This window comes from Pristis pectinata, chromosome 4 (genome assembly GCF_009764475.1).
Source record: "Pristis pectinata isolate sPriPec2 chromosome 4, sPriPec2.1.pri, whole genome shotgun sequence".
Lineage (NCBI taxonomy): Eukaryota > Metazoa > Chordata > Chondrichthyes > Rhinopristiformes > Pristidae > Pristis > Pristis pectinata.
In genome coordinates, this window is record NC_067408.1 from 38,816,592 (window position 1) to 38,841,967 (window position 25,376).

Here is a 25,376-nt window from a genome sequence, read left to right on the forward strand (position 1 = left end):
GTATGTTATATTGGCAGGCAGATTCACGAGACATAGGAGTTCAGTGACGTATGGTCAAGAAGGAGTGATCTTGGGAGGCTACAACATTGACACTAGGGGTCCTGATATCTTATTTGCAAACACAGGCAATGAAAATTCCTATTGATTACTGTCTAGCATTTTTTCCTCAACTGATGAATCAACATTGCTTCATATTGGCAAACCTTGTTCCAAGTTGTATCCTAAGGCACAGAACGCATTCTGCGTTGTGAATTTCAACATCCATCACCAGCTCAGTACAGCTGCGACTGACAACTCTGTCTGGTCCTGAAGTGGAAAGGAAGCATTTAATGAAATAACTAATGCAAGAGTAGTCCTTTGACCTTGCCCTCAACCATCTACCCATGACTGATGGATTTATCCAGGACAGTTTTGGGAGGAATAAACCACATTACATCCTGAAGGGACAGAATTCTGCCTTCATATCAAGGACACCTTCCGATTAGAAGCCAAATCTATTGTGGTAAATAGGATGGATTCAGAACTGCTCAAAACTAGGTACATGGGAGGTGTTGCAGACAATCATCAGTATTTCTCTCACTCTACCATTACAATCATGACAGGAGATCATATTTGACAGTCCTGGTAAATTTGAAATCAATGGGAATGTGTAAATTCTCCACAGATTTAATCATGTCTCACACAAAGGAAAGATGTTTGTGGTTACTGGAGGCCAATATTCCCATTGCCAGGTTGCTATTTCCAAACGGCTTCAGCCACTATTGAATGATCCCAAATGGCAATGTTCACCAATTTTTCATTCACAATTTTATGGAAAATTAAACACTGTGACCACATTTAGCAAGATCTGCATGACATTCAAGAGTTTGGTAATTAGCATATAGCATAGGAAGTGTGTCAGACTCTCTTCTTTGACATTCAACAGCATTCTGCCTCCATAACATTTTAGTGGGTCACCAGTGACCAAAAACGTAGTGAGCCAGACCACATAATCACTGTGGTCTCACAAGAAGATTGAAGGCTGACTATTCTTTGACAAGTGACTTGTCAAAACTATTCTTCTCAGGCACAAGTGAGGAACGTGAATCAATTGTCTCCACTTGCCTGGATTTGTACAGATTCAACATCTTTTGGTAAGTTCACTAATATCCGAGTTATGGCAGCTTGCTTGATTGGCACCTGTTTCCACCTTAAACATATACAACTTGCAGTAAATTCCAACCTTGGCAGTGCCAGAATATCCCACAAATAAATAAATACTGAAGCAGTATCATGTGCCCGCTTAACATTTTCCACCTACCCTTATAGCTAACATTGAGAATGAGCTGCAAAAGAAGTTAGCATCTTTGAAGATCTGGCACCACTGATTCCAATGCGGTTCGGCATTTCTCAATGTAAATAACTTTTAGCTTTGTTGGGATGGATTCAAACATCCCAAACTAGCTGGCTCGTCATTGGTTGCAATTTCCCAACGATGCTTTGACATTGGGTTTCTCATAGAGGCAGAGCAAGATCTTACACCAATTTCCATTGTTTTAGTTTCTAGTTCTTGAACTTTTAATGAATTTTTAAACATTTTACCTGTTTGGTCAACTTTCAATTGTGAATATTTCCGAAAGTCAAGGCTTTGGAAGATTTGAGCAGTTGACATAATTGATGGCTGTTTTGTGGGTGGGGCTTGTTCCGCACGATCCACCCCTCATGAGAACATTGTGTCCTGCAAGGCTCAGACCATTATGGATCAGGCCATCTTGGGAGCACAAGGTAAAAATGGCATATGAACAAAGGTAGGTTTGTACTAACCACACAGCTCAACGCCAAGAGTAGGCAGCTCAATGAAGAGTCCATCCATTATAACCAAGAGGACAGGTTAGCACTTCAGATTGCAAGCAACTATAGAGATTGTTTGGAGAAGAGTTGAAAGCCAGTAGAATCAACCTGATTCTGCACACCCAATCTAGTCCCTCACAATTAGCCGTGATCTCCCAACAACCATATTTACTTGCTCTAGATCCAAATCCAGATAAGGCTTCTTGTAGTGCACCGGGGAAGTATTCCACAGCCCTACAATCCCCCTTGAACTAGGCCCAGTATTTTGGCAGGTTTAATCTGGTACAGGGCCAAGAGGTGACTTCCCCCCACATAAACGGTAGGGAATCTCCACAAGTCCAAGTTCCACCACTGGACCCAATAGGGAGTCAAGTGATAGCACAAAGTGAAGATTCAGTATCCCAAATCTGACTTCTCCATTTGCATTTGACGTAGCATAAGTGGAGGTCCAAAACATACTACCATTTAAATGCCAGCAGTTCCATTCAAAACCATTGGCAAACTCCAGTCCAACGTCTATGGTTGCCCCACCACATCCCTCATAACCCTTGGTGTTCATAAACTCTGACATCTGAGACAGTTGGTCCTGCAAGACATCTGGTGCATAAGGACCTCCCCAAATTCTTGATACTTATCCTTTCCTGAGACCTCCAAAAAGAGAACAGTACTGAGTGCTGCATCTATTTTCCATTTACAGTTGTAAAAAATTAAAGTTAAAAGTAGTCCAACTTTTAGGAAACCATTCTCAAAAAGGCCAGAATGTAACCATGCTTAACATGCGTGTTATATGGCCTTATGTTTGACACGGCAACATTATCCACTATGTAAAACTGAAATAACTGAAAAACTTATTATCATTAAACTGATCGTGGGATGTGTATCTCAAAGCTGGTAAACTGTAAGAGTCTGATAGAGCGGTGATAAAGTTGGATCTAGAGGCATTTATTGGGATCCAGCCTGGAATTATTCTGACACTTACACTAAACTGCTAGAAGATCCAACTTTTAAACAACAGCCTTTTCTTTCTGTTCACAACATTATGTATTCCTCTGCCATCACTGAAATCGCACTCCCAACACAACCATGATGACTTCAGATGCTCAAAAACTAATCTCTGATTACATGCACCATTTATGGAGATCACAGAGAATCAAATCATTATTAGTTCATGATGATAAAGAACTGTAGAGAAAGGCCAGTACTTTTTCCTCTAGGTGTTTAGCTCACCCAGCTCTCCTCTCAGGCTTGTTTGCTGAGTTGTAGAACTTGAAACCAATGCCACAAAAGTATCCTTGTGACAGTATATACAGAACTTCACATTACTCACTATAGGTTTAATAATGCTAATAAATGGAGATATTTAATGCAATACCATCAAGACCAATAAAACAAATGTGAGTAAAAGGCTTTGTGAAGAACTAATGAATTATTTACAGATACGCCAAATTTTAAATATAATCATGTTGGAGAAAGGTTCCTAAAATGTGCCTTGCAACCATCTGTGAAGATGAGACATCAGTTACCGAGGCATATGCTCACACTTTATTACTGAAAATACTACAAGACACAAAATTCAACATTGATTTTGGCTATCTCCACCTTTCCTTCAACTCTGCTCTATTTTTGGTAGTCACTATTCACTGATCCAGGGAATCTCTAAGAACAAAAGAAGCTTGGCATATTCTTTTGAAATTTAATCATACTGCTTGCCAGTTTTTCAATTTAACAAAACTGTTTTTTCCTCTAGTACAGATTGCCTAAAAATGATCTAAAGACCCACTGCTGATTGCAACACTGTCACCAGACAGCAATTAGAAGTACCTTGCCTCAGTTCAAAACAACATTTCTTACTGCCAATGCATAATACTGTTTACTCTGAAACAGATTAAAGTCGCATGGACATTTATTCAGTAGCTCAGGGCAGATTCAGAAAAAGTGTGGGACAGAAGCAAAGGAAAACCTAATTTAAAATTTATACCACAATCAAGGTGACACCACAATATCAAATGGTACCTATCCTTACAAAACAGACAGGGAACACCTTGGTTGTAGTATGAATTGTATGATTGTACTATGAACCAAGCAAAAATGAAGATGCTTCATTATTACGGACACAAAACTCAATAAAAATTAACAGACTTAAACTTCAGTAGAACACCAAACTGAATCTGTATGGAATTGGGACTTGATGTATCCTCACTGTGGATTTCCCTCATCAGATTGTAAGAAAAGTATATCTTTAACCTGAAGAACTCTGCAGATGGTCTCATTCATCAGGACGCTGCAAGGTAATGTGGATTGGCAAATAATCACTTGAAGTTCCACTATGCTCAAAACTTTTATCACAGCTATGATGTGACCAGGCACTGAAGGTGCCAGTACCTATAATTCATTCCCCTATAAGAGGAATAGAAATTAGAACAGCATACCAATTTATCAATAATAACATCCAGTAGTTTTTGTATTCATCCCACATTGTTTAGGAAAAGGGATTCCTTTGTCAGCTGCAGAAAAAAAAGACATCAGCAAGCCTGATTTAAATGCACTTTTGTATAAAAAGTCTCAATCCCATATGCTTGGCAAAACTTAATGATTTTTGTTTTAAACTATACAATTCATTATATCCCCAAACAGGACCATTTTAAGGAAAGGGAAAACTGAAGTGGTGATGATAAAAATTGCTGCCCAGCAATTACCAAGACAAGAAGTCATAAGACAGCAACGTGCTTTCTGTGGAAAAATATACATCTGCTCTCAATCAAGAATCTTGAAGCATGATCATCTGTCCAAACCTAGCATAATTTTTAAATGAAAACATGTGGGAAAATATCTAACGGCAATTCAGGGAAGTTATATCCACTCAGCTCATCTTTGCCATTGTACTGGGCTACTAAAGGATCAACTGATACACAGGTGCTTTTTGCCAGCTGATTGAATACATGATGTAGTATAAACCTCTGTCCTTTGCTTACTGATCACTTTGCCAAGAAACAATCTCTCCTTATGACTTTAGTGTTTGAATACCCAGATTAAATTTCCCTATGAACTTCTCTACTAATAACAAGGAGGTGCATTTCCCCAGCCTTGTCACCACAGACACATGAATCATGATGCATCCATAGCATTTAAGTTCAACGTACTTGTCTTTCTCCAAAGCTAGAAAATCACGAAGCAGATCGGAATCTGGTTTTCCTATACTTGCAAATCAAAACCTTCTCAGTTTTAAGTTATTCACATGTTGAGATCACATCAAGCTAAAACAGGTGTGAATCTCACTGCTTAGCTGGGATGAAAATTATATCACAAAAATGCAAACAATAGTTTATGAAGTTAGTGCCCAATTTGCCATATCTGGTAGTTAGATGAACACGGAGAATCCAAGGCTGGATGTTTTGGAACGTGCAGTGGAAGATGGATGTGGGCTATTAGCTGGGAGGAGAGAAAAATAAATGCAAAAATAATGACAAGAAATAGCTAGAGAACAATAATCTGGGGATAGGGGCAGGAGATTGAATGAGTGTATGGTCAGGACATCTCCTATTGTTCTGTCACGCATCATATCAAAGCCTGAAGGTATGGACAAAGGACTTATTTCTGAACAAAGTGGATGGTTCTGGATTGCTGGAGGTGATAAACAGGGATTCCTGGGAACAATAAGTAGCCTCTGGGGGGGGGGGGGGGGGGGGGGAGAAAGAGCTCACAGGACAGCCAAGACTTGGGTCTGCAAGAAACCAGGTCATACGAGTTTACTGCATGACCATGACGGCCTCTGCATTTTCACTGACAACACACTCAAACCAGAAGGAACCATTTAATTAGGCTGAAAGAGAATTCCTTACTACACCAGACTGTGGTCAGAAGATGGGCAAGCTATTGCCTGACAGAAAGGTGAATCACACCAACACCCCTTGCATTTGGAGATGGAGACTGATCCAGCCCAACACTGTATCAATGCATAAATGTCTACCCGACCCCAAGGTACAAAATGATTGTACAACTCTGAAAAACAGTGCCATTGAAATACTTCCCTAGTGCCATTGAAATACTTCCCTTTGCATCAAATATATAACCAAGGCCATATGTAAACAGTTTTGCAATCTGTGACATTTCAATTCCTCACGAGAAAGCAAATAGGAAAACTGAAGATGAAAGGGCAAGCCAACAAGTGCAATCTCATGCTTGAACTTGACTAATATTCATTTTGTTGCCAAAAGCAGTCATTGTGAAATATGTATTGCAGCATTTACTTGTCACTGTTCTTTAAATTTCAAAACAAATTAATCATTTTCTGAAAAAAGCCAATGTGTGTTAACAACTCTAAAGCTCCAAAGCAAATATTCAGAGTTAATACGAACTAGGCAATAACTGATTGCTGGGATTTTTATTGTACTTGAAATGCTTTTACTCTTACATTACAATATCCCAAACTGATATTGTTTTATTTAATACAAAAGCATTAGATCTGGCAGATTTAGCACTTTGCCACTTTTAGCACCCAATAATATTTATACATCGTACTCAAGGTAAATTAAATGTCTCAAGTATTTTACAGAGATATGATTTAAGAAAAGGTTGGTGAGCCAAATTAGATGACCTTGGTCTCAATTAAATACTCTAAGCCAGATGGAGCAAGGATCACAGTAAATGATGACTTGTGGAAAACAAGTCAATACCATTTTCAGAATGGATGCTTCTTAGGCAGCCCTTCAGAGTCAAGGGTGACTTGCTTCTATCATAGTTCTACAAATTTTTCAGTGACAAATGAGTGCTATGCAGGATGCACAGACCCTGCCACAGGTAGTTTCGATGGAGCAGGTGAGTGGGTTGTTTGGATTGTTATATGCTCCTTCTTCAGTTTGTACTTGGTCTTTGTGTTCCTGTTGAAGAGATTCAGAGTGTCCAGAGCCTTTTCTGATAATTTAAGCAATAATGAGTCAGAACTTCCCATGAGTTAGTGAGGATGTTACATTTTTTCATTGACATAAGTATTTCAAGGGAGAATTCAGGAGGCTTTGAATTCTCCCTTGAGATACCTTCTGTCCTCCTGGAAATTGCTTGCAGTGACAAAGAACAGCATAGACCATTTATTTCAGGAAATCTGGCATCAGATGTGGATTGGAGCTGGGTAAGCATGATCAGAGCCTAGGTACTGGGGATGTTAGTTCACCTAACCTGACAGTGCACTGAGAATTTTGTGGAGGTGGTGTTGGTAATACTTCTCCAGTGCTTGAGGTGTCTACGGTTGGCTGTCCATGTCTCCGAAGCATACAGGAGGGTGATTTTGGTGCCAGGATTGAGGTCTTAACGGGTGGTGCGTATATGGAATTAGCTGTCAGAAGAAAAGGTTGAGGAGGGATAATAATAACATTTAAAACATTTGGATAAGTACGTGGATAAGAAGGGTTGAGAGGGATATGCACCAAAATGGGCAAATGGGATGAGCTTGGTGGGCACTATGGTCAGCATGGACCAGGTGGGTCAAAGAGCCTGTTTCCATGCTGTATATTCTATGATTCTATGACTATGACTTAGTCTCTGAACAGCCTTTTCCTCAGACAGTCAAAGTGCGTAATAGCACATTGATGGCAGTGGTGAATTATATCATTAGTGTCTGCCCTTGCAGAGAAGTGGTTCTTGAGACAGAGAAAGTGATCCAAGTTGTTAAGGTTCTCTTGTGGATCTCGATTGTCAGAAGAAGGGGCAGGTTGGTAAAAGATCCAAGTCTGAGAGAAGGCACATCCTCTTATACACCGAGATGAAGGAACCATCAATGGTCCAGGGCTTAGCCTCAGTGTGCACAAACACAAGTTTCTTTAGCATCAAGTGTGGAGTGATCACTTCACAATGGACTGGTTGTTTGTTCATTTCATATGTGTTACCTTAATGGCCTCTCTAAATGATCACAAAGTGAGTGGCAATCTTTGAAAGTTGTTATACTGTAAATAGTATTCAAGTTATCCGCTCTACAGTAGTTCATGAGGAAAATCCATTACCAAGCCAGTACAGAACATTAAATTCAGGAAGATGCCCTACTTGGTTAGTAATGATTTTGTTGAGTTCCTTTTAGACCTGTAGGAATAAGCTTACAGTGCATCTGATCAACACATAAACCTTGGTGCAAGTGCTGATGATCCAAACTTTACTTACAAATAACGCTAAGATGCTTTACTGATATATAGGAAGCTTTTGATGGATGTAGAATTATACTGTTGCATGAATCAAGCATTCCAAGAGAATAGAAAATAATAATGAAATACTGCATAAACCTTTAAGAAAAAAGTAAAGTTGCACTTTTTAAGTAATAACTTGCTGCGATGAAAAGCATCAAGTTATTACTTCTCGTAACTGAATACTGTATTATTTTAACAAGAATTCAGTACATAAGCTGTAATTCTAAATTATAAAAACTGAGTAAGTTATGCATCATAATTCTGAAATATAAGCATACTTGATATGACTATTTATAAATCCAACTCTTATTGACAGTGCTAAGGGTAGCAGCAATGCATGATATCCAAAATCCAGTTTAATGTTACTGACCAAAGATGAATTTCTACATAGGCTTTCCAATGGTGAATCTATGAATTTCCTCAAGATTCCAAACAGTATACAATTATACAAGCAGACAATTTTTTTAATATATAAACTTATCATTTCACTTTAAAATTTCCAAAGCAATAGTCATAAATGTGAACGATTATTCAGATTTTTTTCCTTGTATGCCTCTACTATTTGGTAAACTCAGCTGAAAACACTTTATAAATGAAAAATAAATTAGGCAGTATCTTAGTCAAATCTTTAAACAAACTGATGAACAATCATTTATCCCTTTACTGCTTTGAAGCTGTTTTTCTAAAAATGTTTTCCTGATCTTCCATCAAACACCATACGTATAAAAAGTCTGAAAATCAAACAAGTGCAGATGCTGGAAAACTGAAATAAAAACAGAAAATGCTGAAACACTCAGCAGGTCAGGAAGCACCTATGGAAAGAGAAGTTAACGTTTCAGATCAGTGAAAGGGCTGTAACGTTAATTTTCTTTCTCTTTTCAGAAATGCTGCCTGATTTACTGACTGTTTCCAGCATTTTCTATTTTTACACCATGCGTATAAATTTGTGCATGATCACATCCTGTCATTATTCTGTATTTCCACTTTCAAGTAATTTTCAAAATGTATGTGCTTAAACAGTTATCATGAAACAACACCAAGGCAAATGACAAAGGACACATCTGTTCCATGTTGGAATAAGCCATTAGCTTGCATTTTCACATACATCAAGTAATGAGTACTGGTGTGAAGTAACATTGATGACTGAGAGGTTACACAGTGAGATAGACAGTTCTGGGAAACTGCTTGGATTAAGTGTAGTTTTAAATAAATTGCTGTTGAATAACCCTCTTATAGGCCACTTGCTTCCTCCAGTTAACATGAGGTGCCGCAAAGTCATATTTTGATTAATTCAATATTTATATTTTTTAAGCAATTACTCAATAAGACTGGCAAGCATTTCCAAATTTGATATATTCCACAAAAATTATAATTGGGGAAAATATTAAGAAATTTCATGTCCAATTTGTTTTGTGCCAATGAAAGGGTTAGTAGATGAGTATTTGAACAATTACTTGAACGACAGTGCACCTATATTATAGAAAAAAGAAGCATTTTTATGTGAAACCTTTTTGAGTGACTCATCAAGGAAAAAGCTGAATGAAGTGAAAAGAACAAAGATCAGTCCCAAATTAATCCCACTTTAATCAATATTACACAGGTACTGAGCATGCATGAACCACACCGCATTTAGCATTAGGCTGGCCCCAACCACTGCCAATCAGCAAGCTGCATGGTCCAAAATCATTATGGTTTAAGACCATCCAGCAAAGTTAAGGATCAGTTAAATTATGGCCAAGCGAGTTTCTCTAATACCTCTCTTTAGAAACGATGCCGTTCTCTGGATTATTGCAAGCCCTAATGAAGGAAAATGAATGAAAGTACACGTGAGGAAAATGAAATAATTTTAAGAAGGTTTTGAACTGAGATGTTGAGAAAGTGAACTACATGCAATGTAGGATAATTTATCCTATGAGTATAATTCATTTATCAATACAGACATTCAAAACTCATTGCTTGGTTTGTCAGCCTGTATATACAATACATAAAAAAGCCACTTTAACAGAAATACATCAGCTGCTTAGACCATGTTAATATTTATGACCTGACAATAGTAAGAAGCAACACTGTTCATTGGGAATATTAACTCCTGTTGACAACATATGTGTGCTCCAAGCACATCAGGAGAGAGTTTCGAATGACCAGTCTTGAGAACCAAATGTGGGAACATATAATTCGAGTAATTATTTGCACTTCCATCAGTTACAATTTTACTTGCTTTTGCTCTGAGATCAACATTTAACAATGTTTGAATGATCTATGACAGTGACGCTGTGGCATTATTTAACAGTTTGCTGTTGCTTATCTCAAAATCTCAATACTTTCCTGTGCTTTATCTGTTCTGTCACCATGAATTATGTTGTTGATCACTTAAACCTCCAAAACATAATAAGTACGTATATTTTTCCAAAAAGATCAGAATCCATCTAACAGACCACACCCAAGAATTCCTCTTTTATATATGTTGCAGCAAAATTTATTTATTCAGCAAAGCAGCTTGTCACTCAACATAATATTTATCTTCACACCCAACTGATCTGGTCATAGAGTCAGCTCATTGTGCCTGCGCTGACCATCTAGTACATATCTATATCTATCCTATTTTGTAACACTTGCCATGTTGCCTTCTGTGCCATGGTAAAAAAAAATCAATAGAAATTCATCCAATTTTCATCCCAATGAAATAATATTCAATCAGGTTCTACAACTATCAGATTTCCATCAGATTATTCAGACGGTCTTTTGGAAAATTAGCAGGATTTTCCCATTACCTATCCATCCCAATCCTTCATACTTGATTGGTCCATTTTGAGCCTCCCATCATCTATCATGTAGACATTGTGAAATACTACATCAACACTCAGCATGAATGATAATGGAGGAATATTAATAACTTTCCCACCAGATGTTTTAATATTCATTCCTATTTGGGCATCTACCTCACCTACATTTTACTTGGACTGACTGTTTAGCTTCAAAGATTTGGCTGTATGACACTGTTGGTATCTGCACTGAAAGTCTTGCCAGAACTGTGGTATTATTTATTCTTTAAAAAAACAGTGCATCTCCAAGAATCTTGGAGTCCATGTCCATTTTGAGAAGATGGCTCAGAGAGTACATTTAAACTGCAATCGTAACTTGAATGCGAGAGGGTATTATTGTGGTGTTTAATCTGAGTGCAAATCCAGAGCAATGTCCTGAGCAGAAGGAAGAAGTGTCATTCTCCTTTCGCACCAGTCAGAATTTACAATCTGAATTTGCTAAATTGCTTGGCATCAGCACCGAGGTTATTACAGTCCATTAATATATGTGGATACTACGTGAAGCACCTAAAATGAAATCATAGAATCTGAAAATTTACGTCACTGGAGGAGGCCATTTAGCTCACTATATCCATGCTGGGAAAAAAAAGAGCTATTTAGGCTACTCCCAGTTCTTGGATAACAGTTGCATCGGCTCTGGCATTCCAAGTGCTCATCCAGACATTTTTTTTAAGGGTTTCTTCCTCCATCACTCTTCAAGCTGCAAGTTCCAGACCATCAATTCTTTCAGTGAAAAAAATTCCCAGTTCTCCTTTAATCCTTCTACTAATTACCTTAAATTCATTTCTCCTAGTTATTGACCTCTCTGCTAAGGGAAAAAGATCCTTCCTGTTCACCTCTTCAGGACTGCTCAACTTTACACATCATAATTAAATCTTTCAACCTCCTTTGTTGCCAAGAATATAACCCCAGCCTAATCAATTTCACGTCTTCTATTTTCCAGCCATAGCAACACCCTCTTGAATCTCTTCTACATTCTCTTTTGTGCCATCACATCCTTCCTGTAATGCGGTGACCAAATCTGTATACAGTATTCTAGTTGTTGTCTAACAATGAATCACTGAAACCCCAGATGAGACATAAGGGGAACACAAAGCACTTGTATTTTCTAGCTGTTTTACGTGAATCACTCCAGCTTTTGACCATGCACATTTAACTGACTAAGTCATCTACACAGAATCCCATTTATGGTATACGGAATGGATTAGGGATAGCCATCTTGAATGCAAATGTTATGGTAATTTGTTTGGTCATTCCAGAAATTTTATAACTGTGTTCTGTCATATGGAGCCATCAATTTGCAGAAATGACTCATCCATAGATGTCAAGTTCAAGATGCTTCCCAAAATTAAATGTGTACATATTAAAAATAATCGACCCCCACAGCAATGTCTGAGAAACACAATTTGCTTGAAAACTGATAAAGTATTTTGGTTTGTACATCATATCAAAAAAGACCTTTCCCCATCTCTTCAGAAACTTTGTTCCATGGCTAAGATTCCTTTCTGTGGGCTTGCCTTTTACTTGAGATGTCTAGGTACAGTCCGTTCAGAAAGTCTGGAGCAGGATCACATAACCTTTGAAAATAGTGCTTCCTGATTAATAGCAGAAGCTTTAATTTACTTTCAAAAGTCATTTAGGTTAATGGTTCTTCTCTGTCTAATGGGTAATTTACTGCCTTGCCTCATTATGGTCTACAGTCACTGTCATTTTTCAAAAAAAAAAGTTCTACTGATTTTGATTCACTTGATTATTCTCATGCAACTCCCATGGATAAATGTTACAGCTACTAACAAGTTTTTTTTCAACTGGAAATGTTTACATGGATAGAAAGGAATCTTGTTGCCACTTGTAGCAGATACAATTCCCATGAGCGGTTCTTTAGACTGGTCGTCAGAATTTCTCAGCATCCCATATTTATGCTACACAAAGGATACACTCAACAGATTCTAATGAAAGATCTTCACGTGCAGGTAAAATTAGTCAATCTGGTTAAAACCAACTTTACCGATTCACAATAGTTCAGTCAACTACAATTTTCAGAATAAACTTAAAAATTTAAATATTCTAACATCCCTCATAAACAAATAAAACATTTTGATAACAGGTAGTTAGCACATAATCAATTCAATTAAATGCTCCTTACCAGATTTCTTCTTTGCAATTGGTTCCCTGAAATAAAAAGAAATGAGTTTTAATGAGTGAATGAATTATTTTGTTCTTACATCAGTTATGGATAAAAGACATAGAATCTTAATTTCCATCATTTTAATCAAGATATAGTATTAAAATTCAAGGTACACCACATTGAATGGTTCAATCACAAACGTTATACTGACTGCAATTTTCCAATCTTTTTGAAGTACTAACCTAGTTTCCATAAAAATACAATTGAAAGAATTACTGTTCCCTTGCCAGGACTGCTTTGTAGACAGTCTGAAGAAACTGGTTGTCTGCCAATCTGTAATCAAACTCTATTTAATGTACAGCAATTGACACATGGATAGATTCAGAAGAATTATTTTGATACTTATTGATCTGAAGATACCACAAAGGGAGAATGAGCTGGGAGTACAGCACTCAAAAAATTCTCAAGCCTGACAGAAACTGAATGAAGGTGGTAAGGTGAAGAGATACTTCAAGCACAAAGAATTCTTTTCTCAATGTTTGATCCAATTCTCACAATGTTTGACTACAGTGTGCTCTGCCCAACTGCAAGATTGACTAAGTGTGGATTTTGATAAATAGGAACTTCTGTGTGATAAGGGCAATGGTGTAGCTGTATATTTAAAGAATTAATGAATTAAGTATACTAACTTAATTAAGACAGACATTGCAGGGCAGATGATGGAATGTGGCAGCCGATGGAAATCATCGGGATCCACAACGACCACATCTGAAGAAATCGCCTGCAGCGATTGTGCTAAGTAGTGCAGAATTGATCGGTGAAGAGGAACGTGAAAGTTAACTACAAGTGAGGCAGGTCATGTTGGCAGAGCCTCATCCCACGCACTTATCCAACAGGGATCGCACTCTTGCAGTCTGGGTGGACAAGAACAAGGACTGCAGGAAGGATGAGCAAATTAACCATAGCACTATGGAACAAGGGTCCATTCAAGTTGGGGAAGTGAAAAGGAATGCAATAATGACAGGTGACAGCTTTGGTAGGGGAACAAATACTTTTCTTTGCACTTGCTATCAAGAGTCCCTAAGACTGTTGCCTGCCTCTTGCCAGGGTTAAGGGCTTCTCTTCAAGGAAAGGAGTGGGAGGGGAAAGGTCTGAGTGGTAACCAATGACACAGAAGAAACTGTTGAGGGGTTCTGCATAAAGACCATGTCTAGCTAGGGTCCAACTTAAAAAAAGGACCCATAAAGATACTAATCTCTAGATTACTGCCTTACCCCCTTACAAATGATACAAGTTCCATAATAACAAAGAATTGAAGGCCTGGCTCAAAGATTGGTGTGAGAGAAAGGGGTTTCAATTTATGGAGCATGAGCATTAGTACTGGGAAAAGAAGGAGCTTTTCTGTTGGGATGGGCTTCAATTGAACTGGGCAAGGACCAGCGTCTTAGTGAATCGCATAAGCAGACTGTAGACAAGGCTTTAAGTTAAGTGGTTGTGGAAGGGTTCTGGTGAGGCAAACCTCAGGAGTTTGATAAGAAATGACACGTGACGACTCTGCATAGCAAAATGGGTATTGAAAACCAGGGCTGGCCGGGAATGGGCAGAGCATACACACTTACCTCCAACTTGAGTCAGAGCAAGCAGGAACAAATGGTAAAAAGACATAATTGAAGGATCTTTATCTGAAGGCATGGAATACCCATAACAAGATAGGCAAAATAATGGCACATTACTTGGATGTGGTTGCAAAGTGACTAAGATTGAGAATTAAATATTCCTAGAACGCTAAACTTTTAGAATAGATTGGCAAAATGGAAATGGAAAGCCAGCCTTTAAAATAAAGGATTGGATGACGGCAGTAGGCTAGAAGGATCTTAGCTGGGAAAATCAATTGGTTTGGGTGGATAGAAAACATTAGTGGAAGTTGCCTGTAGATCCCCAAATAGTATTTTTAACATAGACATTATACAAATCGAGAAGTTAGAGATGCACATAGCAAGCATTAATGCAATAATCCTGGGGAAGTTTAATCTATATCAGCTTTATAAAACCCTGATTAGACTGTATCTGCATTCAACTCTGGTCGCCCCATTATAGGAAGGATGTGGAGGCTTCAGAGAGGGTGTAGAAGAGGTTTAACAGAATGCCACCCGCCTTAGAGGGCATATACTATAAGGAGAGGTTGGACAACTTGGGTTGTTTTCTCTGGAGCCGCAGAGGCTGAAGAGAAACCTGACAGAAGTTTAAAAGATTATGAAAGGCATAGATAGAGAGCCAGTATCGTTTTCTCAGGATTGAAATGTCTAAAGCTAGAGGGCATGCATTTCAGGTGAGAGATGGTAAGTTCAAAGGAGATGTGTGGGGCAAGTTTTTCTTTTACACAGAGAGTGGTGGGTGCCTGGAATGTGCTGCCAGGGGTGTTAATGGAGGCAAATATGATAAGAGCCTCTTAAATGCCTCTAAGAGGCACATGAATATGCAGAGAATGGAGGGATACGGACATTGTTGTCGGCAGGAGGGATTAGTTTAATTAGGCATTCAATTACCAGTTTAATTAGTTCGGCACAACATCATGGGCCAAAGGGCCTGTTCCTGTGCTGTACTGTTCAAAGTTCTTGTATTATTTGACAAAACAAAGTAGTAGCAATAGTTTGGAGGATTAATTCAAAAGAATATACAGTATAGAGATTGCTTTCTATAAGTTCAGGAACCAGATGGAATTGATTTTTTTAAGATCCTAGTATTATCCAATGAGAAAGATTTAATTTGTTAGTTAAGGGGCCTTTTGGGAAGACTAATCATGATATTGTGGAATGTTATATTAAGATTGAAAGTGATTTAGTCCAATCCAAAATGAGGTTCCTCGATTTAAGTAAAGCAAACCAAGAAGATGGGGCATGAGTTGTTTGTGGTATAGAGGGAAATTAAATTATAAGGACGAGCAAGCAGTGTAATGCATGGTATACAACTCCCAAGAGGGAGGAATCATTTCATTTTGCCCTTAATGCATTGTAAGCACACAGGAATGATACTCGACACCTACTGGAGAGGTGCAAATGGTTTGCATATGCAGGAGACACAAAGAATGTAATACTGGCTGGGCAGCACCCATGGGATAGGGAACAGGCAGCAAAATAAGCTTAAGCAGCATGAGGTAAATCAAATAATCTGCAGACAAAGGAAATCTGAAACAAAAATGGAAAGTGCTGGAAACAATGAATGATAGAAAAATATGGGGCTATGTGGGAGGGAAGGGTTAGATGGATCTTAGAGCAGGATAAAATGTCGGCACAACATTGTGGGCCGAAGGGCCTGTACTGTGCTGTAGTGTTCCATGTTCTATGAATGACAGAAAACATGTCACAATCAACATTTAAATAATGAATATGTATATTTTACAATTAGTGCAAGATCTTGTGGGGTCCTGGCAGGGCGGACGTTGAGAACATGTGGAGAATGTAAAACTAGGCAGTCAGTATTTAAAAATAATGAGTCACTTACTTAAGGCAGAGATGGGGCAACTTTTTTTTCTCCTCCCAAATGCTCAAGAGCTTTGAAATTATCTTTCTCAAAGCAGGGGGGTGGGGGATGGAACTGGAGTCTCTGAATATTTTTAAGGCATAGGTAGATAGATAATTAATAAACAAGGGAGTGAAAAGTTACCATGGTTAGATGGGAATATGGAGTTGAGTTTGCAATCAGATCACCCATGATTTTATTAAATGCCAGGGTTGAGAAGCTGACTGACCTTTGTCTGTTCATATATATGTATCCCTTTAAAGCAAAAATAAAATAAACAAACAGGAAAAGTTATTCAGCCATAGCTACCAAGAAGTCAAAAATAGTATTTGATCAAATGAAAAGGCTAATATAATATTGCTAAAAGCAAAAAACAGTAAGCAAGAGGATTGGAACATTTCAGCTTTCAAGAGGAATGGAAAAGATGAAAACCAGAGTAAGTTATTAAGAGACATGACAAAAGAATGCAAAAGCCTTTCTAAGTGTATAAACAGGAAAGGATTAGGAAAGTTAATATGCATCCCTTATAGACTGAGACTGGTGGAATGATATTGGGGATAAGGAAATGGCAGAAAAATTAAACAAATGTTTTGTTTCTGTCTTCACAGAAGACACAGAAAATCCTCTGAACATAGTGGTGGGCAACAGGTTTAGAGTGAAAGAGGACAATGAAAAAAAGTAGCATTAGTTCAGAAACAATTCTGAAGAAATTAATGGGGCTGAATGTTAATAAATTCCTCGGATTTGAAAACCTGCATCCCAAGGTTAGAAAAACGAAGTCAGCAGTTCCTTTGGCTGCCATAATATTTTCTATTGTTATAAGAGCATCAGTCAGAATTCATGGATTTCTGCCCCCCTCCCCCCCCCCCCCCCCACTTGTAGGCATGGCTCGTATACTGTAAATCCAAATTACCACTTAATCTCTATCCAAATTCTAGTTCAAATTTGTCCAAAACATGCCCTTTGCTTTATAGTTGAACCAATCAGGACCAGACAGGAAACAAAGACAAATTCAACCCAGTTCTACTTAACTCAGAGGAGACTAATGCAGTGGAGTTCTATGTACTCATTATAACTTTACTAGGGAATTTTTAAATGACTTGGCTTTTAAAAATGTCAGTTCAAAGTTTATCACATTTGAAGCACCAAAACTGAAGATTCATCTTATTTGGGGTTTTCTATTTCTTTTAGTTTAAACTACTAACCAAGTTCTAACTCTATCTATGCTATGTGGTCTGATTCAGGAAAGTAGATTATGCCTGGTATAAATTAGTAGTTTATGCCTGGTATAAATTAGATTTTTTAATCAATATAGAAAAAACAATCATATGGACCATGTTATTGGTTAGTGCATTTCTAATTGGCACTCTAATCCCTGCAGGCACACAAAAGATATTGACTGGGGAATGTTTAATATCATTTACTGGATATTCAGAATGCAGCTAAAGAAAATCAAAAGTGTTGAAAATATACAAATATTTCAGAATATGAACATAGTTCGACTTGTAAACACTTTATCAGAACCAACAGTTCCTCTGCTCAAAATAGGAATATATTTCTGTTTAAATCATGATGAGCTTGTTGTGTATATTTACATTGTATGTATCCTTTAGATTTCCAATTTCAGCTTTTCTTTGCAATGTTGATCAGATCAAAAGACCTGGGCTACATTACATGAGGGAGAATTCAAAATGCTTGCCATATTTGTACAAAACATTTCATGAAGTGCTTGCCAGTACAGTACAGAACAAGCAAACAGCCTACAGCTAACACTTGCAGAACTCAGCAGGTCAAGTAGCATTTGTGGAGGCAAAAGGTGTATGTCGATGATTCGGGTCAAGACCCTGCATCAGGACTGAGAGGGGAGAGGAAAGATTGCCAGTATATAGCAGTACGAGGTGGAGAGGGGCTGGAACAGAGGCTGATAGGTGATGGGCATTCTGTTTTTCATTCCAGATTCCAGCATCCGCAATCACTTTTATCTTTAAACAGTGAACAAACATGGCTAAGCAGACACCACCACAAAATGGGTGGTGCAAATGAAGTCTCAACCAAAATCAACCCAATTAAATGTAATCTAGTAAGGATTGATTCTGGTAAGTCTAGTGTGATGTTGGTCAAGGTGAGTCATTGATTTCTTATCAATATGGAAATGACAAATTTAGAACTGAATGACAAAAGTATATTTCATATGAAAACAGATAGAGCACAAGATTGGGATCTTAAAATATAAAGACCGAAGTACACAGAGTAAAAGCATTTCTCTTTGGCAACTACCAACAAGATATTTATATGTAGATCCCTCAGAATTAACCTGTTGGATGATATAACTGATTTTGTGTGGTCCTCTCTAATATGCATAGAATGAATTAGGTCTTTGCATTCTATTGGCTATAGCTTGACTATTTATATTGAGTTGCGTTCTGTGGTTGCAGAGAAACAAAGGACTGTAGATGCTGGAATCTAGATGAAAAACATAATGAAAAGCAGAGCAGTGATAGGTGGACAAAAGAGGGGAAGCGGGTTGGGCACAGGGTGGTGATAGGTAGATGCAGGTAAGAGATAGTGATAGGCAGGTGCGGGGGAGGAGGGGAGAGCAGATCCATCAAGGGATGGGTCAAAGGTAAGGAGAGAGGGAAGAAAAGTAGAAAAAAAAGAGGCCAGGAGGCTAGGAAAGGGATAAAGAGAAGAAGCATGGTGGGGGGGGGGGGGGGGGTGAGGCATGGTGGTTGTGGGGAAATGGTGTGGGGATTATGTAAAGTGGGAGAATTCAACGTTCATGCCGGTAGGCTGCAAGGTTCCAAGATGGAAAATGAGGTGCTGTTCCTCTAGTTTGCGCCTGGAATTCTCCTGGCAGTGGAGGAGGCTGTTGACTGCCTGCTTTTCTCCACGGATGCTGCCTGGCCTGCTGAGTTCCACCAGCATCATCGTGTTCTGTGAATGCATCTTGTTTGCTTACTTGTTATAACACAAGAGACTATATAACCCATCAGGTCCATGCCGGCTCCCAGCAGAGTAATCCCATCAGTCCCATTTTCCTTCTCCTTATTTCCTTTATTCTCCCTTACATGCCCACAAACTCCCCTTGGATTATTTTGCCACTTTACCTACACTGCGTGGTAATTCACAGTAGCCAATTAACCTACCAGTACGTGTGTGGGACATAGGAGAAAACCAGGACACCCAGTGGAAACCCATGTGCTCATGGGAAGAATGTGCAAACTCTGCACAGGGAGCACTGGAGATCGGGATTGAACTTGGGTCCCTGTAGCTGTGGGACAGCAGCTGGCCTCAAGTTATATTCCCGGTGGTTCAGTTGGCTTACCCTTTCAGTCTGTTTGGGTTCCTTTGAGATATATTAGCATAATCTTAGTACTATAGTGAAGACCACTGGTAATTGATAGAAGTGGAAGCAAAGTACTTACCTTTAACATCAGCCATTTGAGTACTTCAAGCAGCACTGGCAAGACTTTTTTAAATAAGGAGGTGAAAACCATTTATTTAAATACCAATAGCATTCAAGACCAGTGCAGGCAAAGTGGCTGGGGGGGGGGGGGGGGGGGGGGGGGGGGGGGGGGTGGGGGTAAAATAAGCCAGTGGAGTTTGAAAGCACTGGACAAATAGGATCACAGGCCTTGCTCAGCATGAAGTCAGCAGCATAGACATAAACAGTGTTGTTCAGCCATAGGAAGCAGCCATACTATTTGTGGCCACATTATCTGGAGGACAGAACTCAAGCCAGACATTTAAAGATTGGGAACAATTAATCAGGGAACAAGGCCAAAAAAGCAGCTGTGATAGGTACAGTGCAACAACAACAACAGCTTAAACAACAAGTTTTAAATGGATTTAAGTTTATGATATTCATTGTATATTCACAGGACAACGTAAAGTTAATTCAGTTTAAATGTGATACTGGCAATTTTGCAAGTTTTACAGCGACACCAGTACATGAACAGAAATTTCTTCCAACAGAACACTGGGAAATCCAAGCACCACATCTTTTTAAAATTCATTTCGTGGGATCTGGGCATTGCTGGTAAGGCCAACATTTATTGCCCATCTCTTATGTGCCCTGGAGGAGGTGGTGCCAAGCTGCTTTCTTGAACTGCTGCAATCCTTCTGGTGAAGGTACTTTTGCAATGTTATTGGGTCATGTGCCACTTGGAGGGGAATCTGCAAGTGGTGGGGTTCCTGTGCACCTCCTGCCCTTAATCTTCTTGGCAGTAGAGGCCATGGAGTTGGGAAGGTGCCAGAGTAAACCAGGTAAGTAAGTGCAGGACATTTTGTAGATGGTACACACTGTAACTATGGCAGTGAAGGGAATGAATCTTTAAGGATTTTGGAAGGGTATTAATCAAGCTGGCTGCTTTGGCCCGAGTGAAATTTCTTCAGTGTTAAGAGTTGCATTCATCTGGACAGCAAGAGTATACCATCAGACATCAGGGAGTCTATCTACAAGGCAGAAGGAATCATTCACTGCAGGATGCCCAATATCTGACCTTCTCTGATAGCCACAACTTTTATTGGCAGATCTAATTGAACTTCTGCTCAGTGGTGATCCCCAGAGTGCTGAAGGTGGGGGACTGGAAATAACAATGCTACTGGATTTCATCAGTAGATGTCAGACACTCAAGATGGAACTTCCCTACCACTTACCAACCTATGCTTAAAAAGAGTTCCAGGTATTGCTTCATGCAGGCACGACTGCTTTATTACTTGAGGTGTAAAATTCAGGAGATTCAACAACATTAAAGAGAAAGGAGTCACTTGATTGGCACTCAGTCCACCACCCTAGATATTCATTACCTCCACCACCCTCTACAGCAGCTGCTAAAGCTTGTTCAACAGTGATTCTAGCTCAGAACAGTCAAAAGGACAAGCAGCTGGTGCACAGGAATGCCATCACTTGAAAGGATTTCACTCTTTCATTGTAGCTTAGGTTAAATCCTGAAATACCTCACCTTAAAAGCACTGTGGAAGTGATTTGACTACTGCTACTGCACAGTTCAAGGTGGCTGGCCTCAAGGGGGTTTAAGCAAGAGCAAGAACTGCAAGCCTTGTGAGCGATACTGGGATCCCATAAATGAAATAAAAGTGCATTTGTACCCTAAAATTTATATTAAAAAGGGGGTACTGGATTACATTGTAATGTCATCATTCTTTCTTGGTCTTTGGGTTCTTGTGGCCAATGATCAGGTTCTGAATGACGAACCTCAAGGTTTAAAAATAAGTTAGAATCATAGAAACATGCAATACAGAAACAGGCCCTCCAACCTTCAGGTTCTTGAACCAACCAGCACAACCCTAATTACTACAGTTTAGCAACACTATGACCAATTTGGTCACTTTGCACTAAAATGGACTTTTTTGTATTAATTGTGTTATTTCTTGTAAAAATTGTGTATAATTTCTGTTTTTCTTTAACTTTCAGCCAACCTCATTCATGCAGACCATGATGCCTATCTATGCTAATCCCATTTGCTTGCATTACACCAATATCCTTCTACATCATGACTATCCAAGTACCTGTCCAAACATCCTTTAAACGTTGTAATTATATTTGCCTCCATCACCTCCTCTGGCAGCTTGTTCCAGATATTCACTACTCTCTGTGTGAGAAACTTATCCCTCAGATCTACTTTAAATTTCTCCCCTTCAACTCAAATCCGGTCTGGGAATCCTATATTGCTCCTCATAATTTTATAAACCCACATAAGGTCACCTTTCAGCCAAGGATAAAAACCCAGCTTATCTCATCTCTCTTTGTAACTAAAGCCCTCCATTCCAAGCAATATCCCAGTAAATTTCTTCTGCACTCTTTCTATTGCTACCATGTCCTTCTTGTAGTGTGGCCGCCAGAACTGTACACAATATTCTAACTGCACTCTAAACAACGTTTTGTATAACTGCAACACAGCTTCCCAACCCCTGCACTCAACTGTCCACTGTAAAATTTGAGTCACTGTAACCAGAGTTTTGAAGATGTTCCATAGTTCTAATTACTTTACTATATGTGAAAAGAAAACAGTTCCCTTGTCTACCATGCACTGACAAGCCTGGTATTAATTTAAATGATAGTTCCTTCCTGATAACAGGCTCCTCATATAGCACACAATAATTCCCTTATCTTTACTATACTCCACAGTTGGATAACCTTCTATTCTTTATTAAGACACATTTATCAGGTATTAGAACCCAATAATTAGGTAAGAAAAGCTTGATGAGGTATTTTTGAATTTGTGGAAGGAAGTGAAAACACTGGATCATTTTGAAAATAAATGGGTTGAGCCAGCTTTTGGCTCCTTCTGGTCCACTATAGATACCTACTCAATTCCTGTTGCATCAGTTGCACTTTTAACTGGCCTGAAAGGTCTGAATTTTGCCATAATGATGGTGTTCACTGACATAACTCCATGTAACACAATACAACTATGGGGTTTTAACGTCTGTGTGGTTTAATGAAGAAATCAGTGCACGAGTTGCCCTCATGAGTAGTGCTGTTTACAGTCTTCCCATCATACTAAAACTAAAATCAGTAGAACTACCACAAATTTAAGCTTTTTAACCTAATACTGAGTATTGAAGTTTGTGTGTTTTTAATGATGTTTTTACCCATTATTACAGGTTTAATTTTCTAATTATTTATCCACGTATTTCATCTTTGACTCAGGTCATGCACTCCAAACTTTATTTAACACTTTCTGTAATGTTTAATAAGGTTATAAATAAATTGTTTACTTGGATTCCCATCTGCGTGAATTCTTTATTGTCATTGGCTGCTCAGCTGTTGGCTGCCAGGGATCTAACCAAATTAATGCCCAATAGCAACTGGTGTTTGTAAAAGGTGTGTTCTTGCACAGAAATATCAGGCTTCTGGAAATGTACCCTTTTTTTTAATGAGGATTGACACATTCTGCTCAATATCCACTAATGAAATTGCATATCCCAGGGACGTTCCAATTGTGTCTCCTTCTGATCGGGACTTAACACACAATGATTTATGAGCATCTATTCAATTCAACCCCTCCACTAATAGATCAGGCAAATGTTTACTCTTCAGAAACTTCATAAGAATGATTAAGCTACTTTATTTTCTCTTGAGTAAACATACAGAATAATAATTATGATCAGATTCACTTCTTCCATCGATGCAACTTGTTTCTGAGTGCTAGTGTGGGTATAATGGACATTTAATGTCATTACTTCATTTGTTTCCTTTCTCTTTTGACATTCAGCTTTAGTGCCTAGTTGCCCTCAAAGCACCCTGTTTCCAAAAAGATAAAGCCTCTCTGCAATGGTACACTTATTTTTTAGTTGCTCAAATTCAAATACCTTTCAACTCAATGGGCCAGAAATTCCTTCACTTTTGTTTAATGGATGAAAAACCCTGATGTTATGTGTGGAAGTCACATAAATATCAACAATTTCAATTGAGAGTTACATAACAGTGTTGTCAAGTTTCTCTCCGTAACACTGTGCTGAAACTGATGTTTGAGTTTCAGTGTGACATTCCCCCTTCATGTATTGCAAACTCACATGTGCCTGTACTTAGCATAGGAGTTGCTGCACCTGGCTTTTAAAGGGGCATGCAATAATACAAGTAACACTCTTCCAGCCACAGGCTAGTGTTGCTACTTAATAGATGGGTATTATAATGACTTGGGATACAAGAGAATAGCCTGAAGGGATGAGAGGAACTCAGGCGAGCTGGTGAAGGACACTGCCTGCAGTTAGCAAGGAAGAAACGGGAGACCCCCTCGGAGCTTGGTGGGATTATTAATTAAAATGGTGTTCCACAAGAAGCTCGGGATCGCCCCTGCAGATAACAGTTTAAGTGCTCCGCAAAGTGATTTGATTTTTCCCCAAAGTAGATTAGGTCACATTGTAAACATCAAATGCAACAGACTATATTGGAAGCTGCGCAAGTGAGGCACTGCTTCAATAGCAGAAAATGCTGGAAATGCTCAAGAGGCCAGGGCACGTCCTCTCACAGATACAGCCTGACCTGTTGAGTATTTCCACCATTTTCTCTTTTTGCTTTTCATTTCCAGCACCTGCAGTTTATTTGTGATTTTCACCTACTTGGTGAATCACTGCTTCACTTGGAATGACTGTTTGGGTGCCTAGATGGCGGGAAGGAAAGAGGTGAATGGACAGGTGTAGCATCTCCTCCAGTTGCATAGGAAAGTACCTTGTGACAGGGAGTGGTGGATGTGGACGGAAGAGCAGACCAGGGAGATACAATTGAGCAGGTCCCAGCGAAGTGTTGAGAGGGAGAAGAGTGAAAGATGTGACCAGCAGTGGGATCATGTTGGACATGTTGGCAGAAATTACATTGCATCAGCAGGTGGTGTGAAAGGCAAGTACCAGGGGAACTCTGTCCTCGTTCTGTCCCGGTGGAGAAGGGGTGAGAGCAGATGCGTGTGAAATAGAGGAAATAGGGTCGAGAATACATCCAGTGTGGCAGAGGGGAGCCGCGTTTCAGGGAAGAGGAGGACATCGCAAAGGCACCAGAGTGGAAGCCCTCGTCGTGGAATCAAATGGGATGGAGACGAAGAAACTGGGGAAAGGGTATGGCATCCTTACAGGAGGCAGGGTGAGGGGATGTATTGCGAAGGTAGCTGTGGGAGTCAGTGGGCTTGTAAAAGATGTTTGTGGCTAGCCTATGACCTGAAATGGAGACAGAGAGATCCAGAAAGGGAAGTGTCAGAGATGGACCATGTAAATATGAGAATAAGGTGGAAAGTTGGCAGCAAAAGTGATGAAATTTTCATATTCTATGTGGGTGCAGGATGCGTCACCAACACAGGAGACCACTTCAACATACTCCATCATGTATAATAAACCGGCATTTACCAACTGCCAAAATGGAAAATAAGGTGTGGATTTAGCAACCGAAAAAAA

The 25,376-nt window shown here is 39.1% G+C and overlaps 1 protein-coding gene across 6 annotated transcripts in view; it reads right to left on the reverse strand.

Annotated features, from left to right (window-relative positions):
* sh3pxd2b (SH3 and PX domains 2B) overlaps positions 1-25,376 on the reverse strand; it is a 385,135-nt gene that overhangs the window by 35,345 nt on the left and 324,414 nt on the right. For 5 of the 6 annotated variants that reach the window (XM_052014630.1, XM_052014629.1, XM_052014628.1 and 2 more), the window contains 2 exons: positions 12,969-12,994; positions 9,756-9,797 (listed from right to left, as the gene is read on the reverse strand). In XM_052014630.1, coding sequence (XP_051870590.1) covers positions 9,756-9,797; positions 12,969-12,994 — 68 coding nt within the window. The remainder of the gene's footprint in view (positions 1-9,755; positions 9,798-12,968; positions 12,995-25,376) is intronic. The other variant, XM_052014626.1, reaches the window with a different exon arrangement.